General features: G+C 44.5%; 1 protein-coding gene and 1 long non-coding RNA gene across 2 annotated transcripts in view; one reads left to right on the top strand and one right to left on the bottom strand.

Moving 5' to 3' along the window:
- The window catches only part of EIF4E (eukaryotic translation initiation factor 4E), a 20,329-nt gene extending 18,458 nt beyond the window's left edge, over positions 1 to 1,871 (bottom strand). Inside the window, exon 1 of the mRNA XM_005232532.4 lies at positions 1,733 to 1,871. Within this exon, the coding sequence (XP_005232589.1) occupies positions 1,733 to 1,750 (18 nt within the window). The 5' untranslated portion in view covers positions 1,751 to 1,871. The remainder of the gene's footprint in view (positions 1 to 1,732) is intronic.
- Positions 911 to 12,181, top strand: LOC114010816 (uncharacterized). Its single transcript, XR_008746035.1, has 4 exons — positions 911 to 1,682; positions 4,399 to 4,478; positions 10,363 to 10,470; positions 11,950 to 12,181. It is a non-coding gene; the product is annotated as an uncharacterized LOC114010816 (long non-coding RNA).

The following is a 12,181-nucleotide window of genomic DNA, read 5'->3' as shown; positions in this document are numbered from 1 at the left end:
CTTAACACACAGCCAGAACAATGGAGAGAATAGTGCAGAAACAGGCTCATGCCAGCACCATAGCTAAGAAAGCCACAAACCCATACCTTTAGAGTAATTTCAATTGCCAATGGCCATCAGTATTACAAATTATACTGTTAAGCTCCACAGTCATTACAAAGCACTGAGCTGACAGGAAACTCATCTTCAGCTATGCTGGCTACAGCTCAGAAAGATCAGCTTCTGGATGGGAAAGCAAGCATTAACACTGTGGCACAAGAACACTGGAAGGGTGCTGCTGGTGATCCAGCTTACTGTCTTAACAACTGACATTCCTCATGTTTAGAATTGCTAGTCAAGCAATTTATAAATGCTGACATCTTTCTATCCCTTCCTTTTAATAAAGGTGGTGGTGGTAAATTGTTCATGGAAGAAAATGCTAATAGGATGATTGTGTCCCTTACACAAAAGAGTAAAATTAATCTTTATTTAAAAACAGCAAGGTGATTTTCCAACTTAAACACTTTCTGCCTAAATGTTACAAAGCCCCTGCAAAGTATGCATTGGCTATTTATTCACAGTAATTTAGCAGCAGCAAGAAGCTAGCCTTCCTTAAGCTTCTCATTTTCCTGAAACCCTAATAGACGGTCTTCTGCTGTCCACTCCTCAAGATACACAAGCGCACAGGATCAGTATAAGAATTACACTCAGACCACTTCCAGCTGCTTCATTTATTTTATGGAAGCGCAGGCTGGGATGGTGTTTATAAAATAGAAGATAATATCCTGAACATAACTTAATAACGGGGAAAACAGTAGTTCATTATAATGAAAACTATAAAAAAGCCTTAATAAAAAAATACCATTGTGATCCAGAAAGATGACACAACCGATAAACACCAACTTCGTTCGCAACGGGCCGCGCGTCTTACCAGTCACAGTGTTCTCTTCTTTCGGCTGCCGAAGCCCCGAGCGGCGCACCTGGCAGCGCACAGCTCCTCAACGCGGGTCAGCGGCCCCGCGCCGCCTGCCCCGCCGCGGGCTCCCGGGCGCCGCGTCCGCCCGGCGCTACGCCTCCGCCGCTCCCCGCCTACCAGGAGGGCGCTCGCCGGCCGGCGAGGAAGAGCCGCCCCTTCGGTGACCGGCAAGTCAAACCCACCGGCCCCCCCAAGCGGAAAGCAACATGGCCACCCCCACCGCACCACATGCGCCAAGCGCGGCGAAGAGCCTCCCGCCGGGCAGCCGGGCCGGGCCGCCGCCGCTCGGGGCTGCTCCTCCTCGCCGCACCTTCCGGCCCCGCCGTCCCCCCGCCCGCCGCAGCGCCGCGGGGGCGGCCAGGTCGGGCCGAGCAACGGGGCCGCGGGCGGGGCGCGACACAATGGGCGCCGCGCGGCAGCCAGCGCCGCCGGCCCGCAGGCCTCGCTCCCTCCCGCCCGCCCGGGTCCGCCGCCGGCCCGGCCCAGGGCCCCCCACGGCGACGCCAGCCCGGCCCTCAGGCGGCCGCCCGCCCCTCCCCCCCGCTCCGGCCGGCGCCTCCTGCTCCCCCTCCCCCCGCTCCGTCCCCCTGCGTGCGTGCGCTCCTCGCCGGCCTCATCTCGCCTCGCTGCCCGCGCCCCAGCACCCATCCGCCCCCCGTCCGGCCAGGCGCCCACCGCCACCAGGAGGGCCACAGCCCGAGGAGGAGGAGGCGGCAGCGGCGACAGGGTGAGGAAAGAGCAAGAAAGGCGGGCGGGAGAAGGGAATGAAACACTCACCGGTTCCACCGTCGCCATCTTAGATCGATCTGATCGCAGAAGCGCTGCGGGAGGGAAGAGGGCGGGTAACAAACCCAGGTTCAAACCCGGTTGGCCGCCCGGCGGTCACGTGAGCCCGGCGGCCGTTTGGGAAGGGGGAGGGGAGGCGCCAGCCACCGGGTCCCAGGCGGGGCGCGGAGGCTGCCGGGAGCTGTAGTCGCCGAGCGCCGGTGACGCCTCGAAGAGGAGGTGCTGCCGGCGCCGTCACGTGACCAGGAAGAGGCGGGCCGGAGGGGGCGGGGCTCGGCGCCGCGCGGGGCACATGTGAGCGTGCGCCTGGAGCCCGCCGCCTCGTGTTGCCGTTGTTGACCCGTCTTGCTCTGTGCGCTGGCCCGGCTCGGTCGGTTTGATCGCAGCGGAGGCGGCTCTGGCTGCCCGCCGTGTCCCTGGGGGGAGCCGTAACGGCACCGCTGCCGCTCGCTGCGGGTGGGTCTCGTGATTTCAGTCACGCGCTTTGTTTCATCTCAGTCGGATCTTGTGCCGGTTCCGCGTCTGACTGCGCGGGGCCGCCGCGCTAGTACACGGCCGGTGGCGGCGGCTCCCCGGGCACAAACGGGCGGCGGGACCCGAGGCTCCCCGAAGCCGAGACCCGGCGGGTGGCTGCGGCTGGGCATGGCCGGGCTCCCCGTGGGGGGTGTGGGACAGCAGTGGGTGAAGCCGGGAGCTGGGAACGCCTTCCCTGTGCGGGGAAATGGGAGCACACAGGGTATGGGGAAAAGGAGCTGCACTTCCCATCTCTTCCCCTCGCTTCCTCAGCCTTGCAGGAAGGCTGCTGTCAACAGAGGCTGACCCAGCCCATCTAGCACCTTTTCCTCGTTAAAGGATGCAGACGTGGAAACCCGTGCTACTCTCAGCCACCGTGTCCCACTTCCCAGGCCTGGCAGTAGAGCCGTCAGAGGTGTGTGGGAGAGGGGAAGGAAGAAGCACTCCCCAGCCAAGGAAGGATTACACAGGTTTGACGTTAAGGGTGCTGAAGCTTTGAACGAGGAAACTGCCAAGCCCTGGACACCTGGTTCGATCACCTACATCAGGGGCTGGGTCGAAGTGTGTTGCAGATGCCTCTTGGCTCATGCCCCAGCTTCCCTCTTGTCCCACAGGGAGCCAGAAAAGGTACCGTTCACACAGGCCCCTTCCAGACACAGAAGCACAACCCGGCCAGGCACAGGCGTACAGCACTACCACCCCAGTGCTTGCTTTGGTTGTTGGCAAATGAGGCACAGAAATCCTCAGCTGTCGGGCACATCTCATCTGGTGCACAACAGACTCCCCAAACAGATACTCGTTTGGAGTGTGAAGAATTGTACTTGGCTCTAAGGACCCTTGTGTACAAGGTCCGCATGGGCACCACATCTCCTAGGGACAGCTCCAGACGCTGTCAGCTCCCTCCTCAGCACATGGGACACAGTATTCTTAAGCCCATCTGGTACTTTCAGGCACTGTGAGGCTCACCTGGGCACGCTGTCTTCTAGCCAAATGTCCACCACTTGGTGGGCCATGGCCCATTGTGGGCTTTTTCTGCTGTCATGTCTGCACATGAACTACCATGTGGATGTCTCTTCTTCGTTTGGTCAGGATGTGTCTGAAAGTAGAGGCAGGCTTACATTCAGCATTTGCGTGTCAGTACACAACTCTAGTTTACTAAAAAGCTGTGACCCTCGGAGAGCAATCATGCCTGTTCCTGTTTGTTGGGAACGTAACATCTCAAAATACAGAATCCTGAAAGGTAGAGCCCTCTCAAAGAGAGGAAAAGACAGATTGCTTTTTTTAAAAAAAGGGCTGCTATTTGAAAACCAAGAGGCCTTAACATTGCTGATGTTTTTCTCCAGTTTTGGCGCTCTCGCTCTTTCCACCACCAGTTAGAATTCTATTTCTGACCATAATAACTACAGGGTTTGCAGCAGCTACGTTTTCCCCAGACACTGGCCCCCAAATAAATGAATTATAAGTTCTGAGAAATTTATTCCAGCCACTATGGAAGAAAACTATTGCTTTGCTGTGTGCAAATAGCAGGGTAAAGCACAAAATGAGACCTACCACAGCTGAAATTTTTGATGGTTCCACAGAAGACTGGAAGGCTGTAAAGGATATCTGAATTGCCACAGCACTCCTAATTTACAAAAAGGGTCTGAAAGTTAAATGGAGCTATTTTAAGAAATGGTATCTTTAAGCAGTGCAGCAGAGCTGATACTTTAGACTGCTATTCATGAGCAAAAATGACACCTGATCAGATGAACCGCAGAAATACAGCAGTACAAGAGGGATAACAGTAAGTTTGAGCTCTAAGTTGGTTCCATGAGAAAAGGCTGTAGCGGCGCTGAATTCCTGTGAGCCTCCAGAAACAGGCATTTCATTTTCCTTTGAAATGTTCCTGTCACAGAAAGTCTGGTAGGGTCTCTGCAAGCATCCGTTCTGCTTTACCTGCTAAAGAGTTTGCTAGCAAGCAGGATGTTTTCAGGCTGTGAGACCAGGTTCATTCCTGCATGTCCATGCAGTATCCCCTCTTCAGGGTGACCTAGAAATGGAGATGCAGCATGAGGAACAGAGGGTTTGTAATTATAGTGGTTAAAATGCTTTCAACTCCTAAAAATCTACTCTTTAAAACTCTCTTATTTGAAATCACTTTGCAGGGTCAGGACAGTATTGCTCATCTCATGACAGAAAGGAAGTAAGAAGTTACGTTCCTGAGAACAGAGGAAGTTAAAAGGAGGTAATGGAGGGATTGAGATGAACCTTATTCAGCACTAAGTTTTAAGGGAACCAGGAAGGTAAGGAAGCTGTTGGGAAGAGGTGAGAGAAACAGCTGTTTAGGGGAGAAAGAAACATGTCACTGGAGATAAATATTCCAAATGCTTCAGGCAGGTATGCATTCCCTTATCTGCCCGAAGCAGATGAGTTACTCCTTGGAAATGCAACACAGACTGTATAAGCCACTTTTTCTCCACACGTAGGTTGACTCTTCAGAGAATTCAGTACATTCATAAGGCAGAATCTCCCTCTACAAGTCATGCTGACTCTTCCAAGTAGGTCATATTTGTCCAGATGTCCACTAGTTGTATTGCCCACCATAGTTTCTACTGATTTGCAAGGGAAAGCAAGCAGACTTCCCTTTCTTCCATGGAACTTTTTAAAGACTGACATCCCATTTTCTATCCTGCAGACACCAGGTATTGGCACATTTTAAAAACTGTAGTTACACACATACCTGTTAGCAATTTCCATCTGGTCCAAGTGGTTTCTTACTGTTCATTTTTATCAATTTCATCCATTCTCTCTTCAAAATCCCTTCCACTTCCAGGATATCCACTGGTGAACACTGACTCAAATAGTTCATTAACTTCTCTGCAACGGCCTTGTTTTCTTTGAGAACTCCTGTTAATACCATGGTTATCAATTAGTCCAGCAGACTTCTGGAAGGCTTCCTGTTCCTAAGGACCGAAGAAAGATTTATTATTAGCTTTGATTCCTTGCAAGGGGACCCAATCTAACAGTTTTCTTACTTTTAATCTACAGAGATATGTGTTTTGTTTCTATTTTTTTCATTTCAGTATTACTTCATCTTTTTTTAAAGAAAGCTTCTTGTTTCGAATATCCTCCTTTAGCCTGTGGTTCACCTGTGCTGTCTCCCTTTTTCCCATTCTCAAGCCTTTCTTAATAATCCAAGTTCATACAGACATTAAGTTTCTAAAATGTGCGTCTTTAAAATAGCTTCCTTTCTGCCTCTAGGAATTTAATTCAGCTGCACTTTTGAAGTTACTTTTTTTAACAAACTCTCGTATAGTTCCTCTTTTTGAAACTGAGGACAAATCTGCTGAATGTTTTGGCTGCTGCTGCTCCTGTAATGATACTGCATTACAGTATGTTAAGGCAGTTGTCACAGAATGGCTTTTCAAATACGAGATTTCAAATCAGATCCTGAATGCTACTCAGGGTGAAGCCAAAAGCTGTCTTCTTGTGGGCTTTCTAACAAGCTGTTCCATGGAAAAGATGCCGAAAATGTCTAAAAAGTCAGTCTCTGCATTACACCTAGGTGTAACGTTTGCACAACCCATATGGAAGTAACGAAGTCTCCTGTTCCTGCTGTATTTTCTGCCCTTGCTGATGAACTTGATCCTCCTTAGCATTTCACTATTAGTAAACCAGACCCAATATTAGGTTGGTTAGTTATAGAACAAGTCAGTTATCATTTGTACTCCTCTAAAATCTCCCTCTTTAGGCTTGACATGTTAGCCTATACAGATATTATCTGATCTCTAATAACTTTGTTAACTGGATTTGATTTCAAGAACAGCTTTTCCAAAACCTAAATGGTTTTAAGGGGAGGTGAACTTCTTGTGACTCTGAAATCTGGCCAACACTGACTAAAATGTTGCCTGGCTCAGTTAACTCCTACGGGGGGCCTGTGGTACTGTGAGAATGTTACTGGAAGAATGTTTATAGAGATGCAAGCAAATCCACATCCACAGACAGACTATGCCAGCAGAAAAAGTACTGGGAAGGGCTTGTGCTACTCGGGCTAATGGCTTCATCTCAGGATTTCAGGATTTTTATAGGATTCCAGACAGGCCACGGTCTCCAAGCCAACAGGGTGGTGCAGGGCACGGTATTTGTTGTTTCTTTACTACTAGGAGAAGGAATAAAGCAGCCTTCTACTGTATTTGGTTGTAGATTGCTGAATGGCCATTGTTTATAATGAAAATGTATTGGAACAGTATATTTTCTGCAGTATTTTTTCTGCCATGGAATTCATGTTGGTGTTATGATTTGATTTCTGTTTAACAAAGGCAGAGGGTTCAATTAAGTAATGTTTTTATCTGCCACCTGATGTCTCTAAAGGAAAACACAACAGAAATATATTTAAGTTCTTAACCTTTTACAATACTGTTTTATAAAATAAATACTGTAAAAGTTTTCAAAATAAAATAATTGGGACATATCCTCACTGATAAAACAAAAATTAAGAAAGAAAATATTTCTCCCTATGTTGCATAATGTTAAGCCATGTTACGGTGGCAAAATAAGAACATAATCTATTTGTACATTCATGAAGTGCATCAATACATGCACAGCATTATTTTTTTGTCCAGTGATGTACTCTTCATTTGATCTGTTTTATAGAACTTGTTTCCTAGTGGTTCTTCACATACTTTTTAATGCAAATGTAGGAATTAATAAGCCTTCCTATTTATTTGCCTAATATGCTGCCAGATGGATCAGATATTCCATTCTACTTGTTTGGCAACCACACACATTCTTTGCCTGTTTTAATCCTGCCTTTAAGTCTCTTAACATAAATATAGATAATCCATCCAGAATCCTCTTCCTCTCTGATCATTTTATCTTCAGCTTCTTCTGCATTTAACTTTGTACTTTTATTCTCAGCACACCAAGTGTACAGACCTACATTTTGTAGCTTTGAATGTCATTTTACTGAGAAGAACTGTAAATGAGTGTTAACCACCAAATTATACTGGACGTCATACAGCATTTGGCTGTTTATTTTTTCTTATGCATAAAGTCCCCTATAAGACAGGTACGCTTACTAACAGTGTTGAATAAGATAGATGAAAATAATACAGAACATGGCCTACCTTATTACCATGCAAATAGGAAGTAAGCATGTGTTATGATTTTGTACATGTTTTTCTTTGATTTGTTGAGTTACAGGGGCAGAAAGCCTCTAAAGATGACATCAGAAGTTACCCAACAATTTATAATAGCAATGAGAGGATTATGAGCTACTGTAGTTTTTTCTTTGAGTCACTGACATGCAGAAACAAGATCCTCAGAAGTGGTATGGCTGCCTTGCAAGTGATATATCTTCAAACCAAAAGTAAAATTAAGACAGAGGGCAAAGAGGTATCATAGATACATCCAGAAATTTCACATCTTTTGAAGTTATAGCAAAAAAACCCATAAGGGTCTGAAGTAAAGATGAGTTGAATATCTCATCTTCAGTAATCATCACACACTTTAGGGCTCTATCAGTTTTCAGTGTGAATTCAAGTAGTTGTTAGGAACATCTGTTTCACTGTGCGAAGTGTGATATCAAAGTCAGGGGTGTGCAAGTACAAGCGCTAATTGATCTGCACACCTGTATCTCATTGATGGGAGTGGAAATGCAGCAGATCATTCACACCAGTGATATAACAGTTTTGGAACCACTGTGTTTCATGTGATTAAAAATCTGATCATCTTTGTTTGATTTTGAAACCTGAACTTTAATGTCTCAGTGTTGTCTGTGATATCTAAAGTGGAAACAAAATACTGTATTTTACTTTAAGCCTCCTTCTTTTATGGCCTTGATTTGATGACAAAAATTGGGTGAAATCCCTGTTGATATCAGTAACATTCCCATTGAATTAATCATGCCAGAACTTCACTCCATTACTTTCATTGTGTTTCCATAATAAAGAAAAAATATTTTTATCACCTCAAGACACATTCATGGATTCTTTCACATTTTACAAGAAGTGGATTCTCTCTTGAAAGCTTGCAACTTATTAAATAGGGACACTTTCTAAAAAATACTGTTTTGCTTAAAAAGATGCAGCTTGTTTCCCGCTGTTCTTGGCTCATGATAAACAACCAGTTTCACATGCATATGCTGGAAAATTTTAAGATTCTTGATACCAGAAGAGTGTTATTGAATCCAGAGAGAACCACTCCTAAATCATAGCAGAAATTTTGATCTACTCTATTAATACGTATGCTGCAAGCGGCAGTGCAGCTTGAACAAAAGCAAAACAAAGCAAAAGATTATGCATGATCTTCCTTTTCACCACAATACAGAAAGCACGCTTGGAATCAGTTTTAAGTAAGGCTGCTCCACCCTGAACTGTGGCTGTAGTGGGCCTTTCAGTAGTTTGGTTTGTACCTCCACCAACAGAAGGAATAAGTGATGCAGGGACTTGAAATACATTGCAACTTCTTTTGACTTACAGAACATGACTGACTTTAAAATCCCACGTCATATTTTTTAAAGAGGAAAAATGGAGACACGTATTTCTTTAAGGCAACTCTGTTCATTTACAAAGGATGTTTATAAAGTCTTTTTCTCTGTCCATAGTAAGACTAGTTTGCTTTGACCGCAGGTTTGTCTTTTCTTGTGGGTACTGTTTCCTACAAGGGCTCTCTTTCACTCTTATTTTTTATGATCATGCTACCTATTTTTCTGTGGCCGTCTTTGAGACATTTGTCTTCGTGTGCATTTGTGATGGTTTTGCAATTTCTTTTTTATGTGCACATACAGACACATGCAACCTACATTAACCGTTGCATTTGGTACAAGAAACTCAGTAAGTGCCTGCACCATCTGGCCAAGCCATAATAGTGCACATTTCCTTGTGCTCTAGCTCCTGGGTGGTATTTTTGCATTATGTCAGCTATCACTAAACAAAGAAGCATTTAATTGTGTCTTCAATGAGCCTGAAGAGAAGACAGCTACTATACCCAAGAGCTTCACTGGGAAAGTGTGATTGCCCAACCCCCACTAGTGCAATGTACAGAAGCCAAGTGAGGAGGGGGAACATGAGCTAAGGCACTCTCTTAATTAAGTAATGTTAAATTCAGTGGCCATTCTCTTCCTAACCAGCAGCTGTCTTAGCTGCCAGCTGCTCTAGCCTTTTTGCAACAGCTGCCTGACCCATAGCGCATTGCTGACCTCTCCTTCTGCCCTTGTTTGCTAATCTCACGCGCTCCCAGCCTTGCATCACTTCAGAGGGAGGACAGCAGGAATACAGCACCAACATAAATCAAGGATCATGAATGGGTTGTAAAATTTCTGACTCATGCATCTCTGTGTGTGTTTGTCTGTGACACAGGGGGACAGGCAGCTGGAAAGTGACATGAAAAGCCTGACAGAAAAAAAAAGAGCTTTACTCAGGGAAGGTCACAGCAAAGGTTGATGAACTTCCCTGGTGAGAATGAGTGTGCCACCAGATAATGGGAAATGGCAGTAGATGGACCTCCAGGAGGCGTGAATTGGTTCACTTTTCAAATCAGAAAATCAAGGCCAAACTGGAAAACAAAAGCATTGAAATACCACAGAACTCACATAATTTTTACTATGCGGATGGTAATACAGGGCTGTTTAAAAGTAAACACTATCATAACAACAACAACAAAATTCTAGGTTATTCTAGGTTGACCCAAAAATGCAGCCTGTGTCCTTTCCACACTGAGGAGGACAAGTAAGCAAGTTTGTTAATTCCTCAATTAGGGGACTCACTGCTCTTTAAATTACATATATTTTTAAATTGTTTAATTGATATATGCATCCATGGCTTCTCCAAGCAAGCAGGGAAACAGCATGTTTTTATTTTGCGCTTTAGAAAGGCAGCAAAGAAATGGAGTAACAGAAGGAACCTTGTCTGCTAGTTGGGAGTCCTCTTTTTTCCTAACCTGCATCACTGTCAACTACTACAAAATGAGCACATATACTGACATTGTTCCAGTAAGGACACTGAAAGACATAAATAGGAATAAATTGTAAAGTTATACCCAGACATGAAATTAAATGTGTATTAAATACTCATAAAGTTTAGTAAATTATCCTAAATTGTTAATGGTGATTATACTAAAATCTCATCAAGCAGCAGATGACATTTGAGCAGAAGACACTGGACTAGACCAAACACTATGCTTCAGGTTTTTCACACCATGACAGTGACACCAAGTACTTGTAAACCCTACTTAACGAGGTAAATGATGTCTACAACTCCTTAGGGTTCTTTAAATAGCACAAAGTGACAACTAACATGTACAAAGGTACCTGTCCCACATTGCTTGGCAGCTTAATTTCTTGGATACTTGGAAAAGGAGCACTGATTTTTCATGGGCTGTACACCTATTAGCAACATGGATCACTTAAGAGTGAATCTGCCCGTTCAGTAAAATTTTACTTTAGGAAGGTTAAAACAAACCTTAAATAACGACTTGGATTTAGAATATGTAAAATCACAGTCTCTGAATGTGTCTTTGAAGATATTTCATTATGCTGCTTGGCAATTGGTTGCCTGTCTTCAGAATCTGGACCTAGATGCTGTCACAGCACAAGCTGCATAAATCAATACAATACATAGCTATTTTCACTCATTCAGGAAAATAACGGTTGTAATCTTTGTATCTTACAAGCATCTTAGATATGTTTCCTAATTCACTCTCACAGTATTCTCTTTCTACAAACAATAGGCACATACAAGTATTATCTGATCTAGAGAAATGAAGGTGAGAACTGTCAGAAAGACAGTGTCCATCAGCAATTAAATTTCAGTAATAGCATGGCATCAAATTCTTTAATTTGTTTGAGCATGCAAATGAAAGTATTTTGTCACACAACAAACTAGGATCAGATGCACTATTACCTGTTGCTTCGGTCCCATGATCAGCTGAGCTACTTAGCCACTCTTTACCAATTACACTGTCATAAGATAGCAAGTATTTTTATATGAATACACTCATTTTGATAAAAGAATGCTTTTCTGTTTTGGAGATAGTAATCGGAAATTCACTTGACCTTTAAACCTAGGAGATATATACTTTTTTTTTTTTTTAAGATGGGACCAGAAGACTACCGTGAATATAACACAGTTGCAGAAAATACTGAGGTTATAGTTTGGATTTGGAATCCCACTTTATGGGGATTTGAGGATCTTTATGCCAGAAAATGAGGAGTCTATTTTGTGTAACAAGATCAGAATAAGGATTGACTTCATTCCATTGAAGTAAATGACACTAAAGCAGGAAAAGGGGATCTGATCCTGCAAAGTTTTGACTGAAATAATAGGCTGTGCCAGCTAGCTAGTGGAAAACAATTGAGATTTAAACACGGAGCGAGATCCCAGCACTAATGGCTGGATCTAACAAATACATGCTCCGAAGCCTTTTGCAGCTATTCTCCTACTCGACAGGCGTCTCTCCACGGTCTTTGTAAAAGCAACTTCCTTGACATACAAACCAGTAAAAAGTGTTTTGTAGTGACATTAGGTTAGAGATTTTTTAATACATGTTGAAAATAGCTTTGACATCAATACTCAAGAGAACATAAGCCCGGTTCGCTTTGTAGGCACAGGTAGTATCTTCTTCAAGATCAACCCATGTAAATAGGAGAAATAAAATTTATGTATTAATCACAGTTATGTTTATGGCAGACCATTGGTATCTGATCTTTCTCTTTCCAGGAAGAAAATCAGCATCCTTCCTGTGGTAACGCCACCGCGACTCTGCAGCCTCTGCAGCCTGTTGGTCTAATTTCAGTTACTGCCTTACTGAATATTGAATTTACGAGGGGTCCACCACCCCCACCCCCAACCAAGTGCCAAAACCTGAGCAAAAGCATTCTGATAAACTACACAGGCGGCCCTACACACCGACACTCCACCCTGAAATAAAGATATGTCTTGAAAAAACTGA

Source organism: Falco peregrinus, chromosome 2, assembly GCF_023634155.1.
Source record: "Falco peregrinus isolate bFalPer1 chromosome 2, bFalPer1.pri, whole genome shotgun sequence".
Lineage (NCBI taxonomy): Eukaryota > Metazoa > Chordata > Aves > Falconiformes > Falconidae > Falco > Falco peregrinus.
The sequence above is the reverse complement of the archived record's forward strand: the minus strand, read 5'-3'. Positions and strand labels throughout refer to the sequence as shown.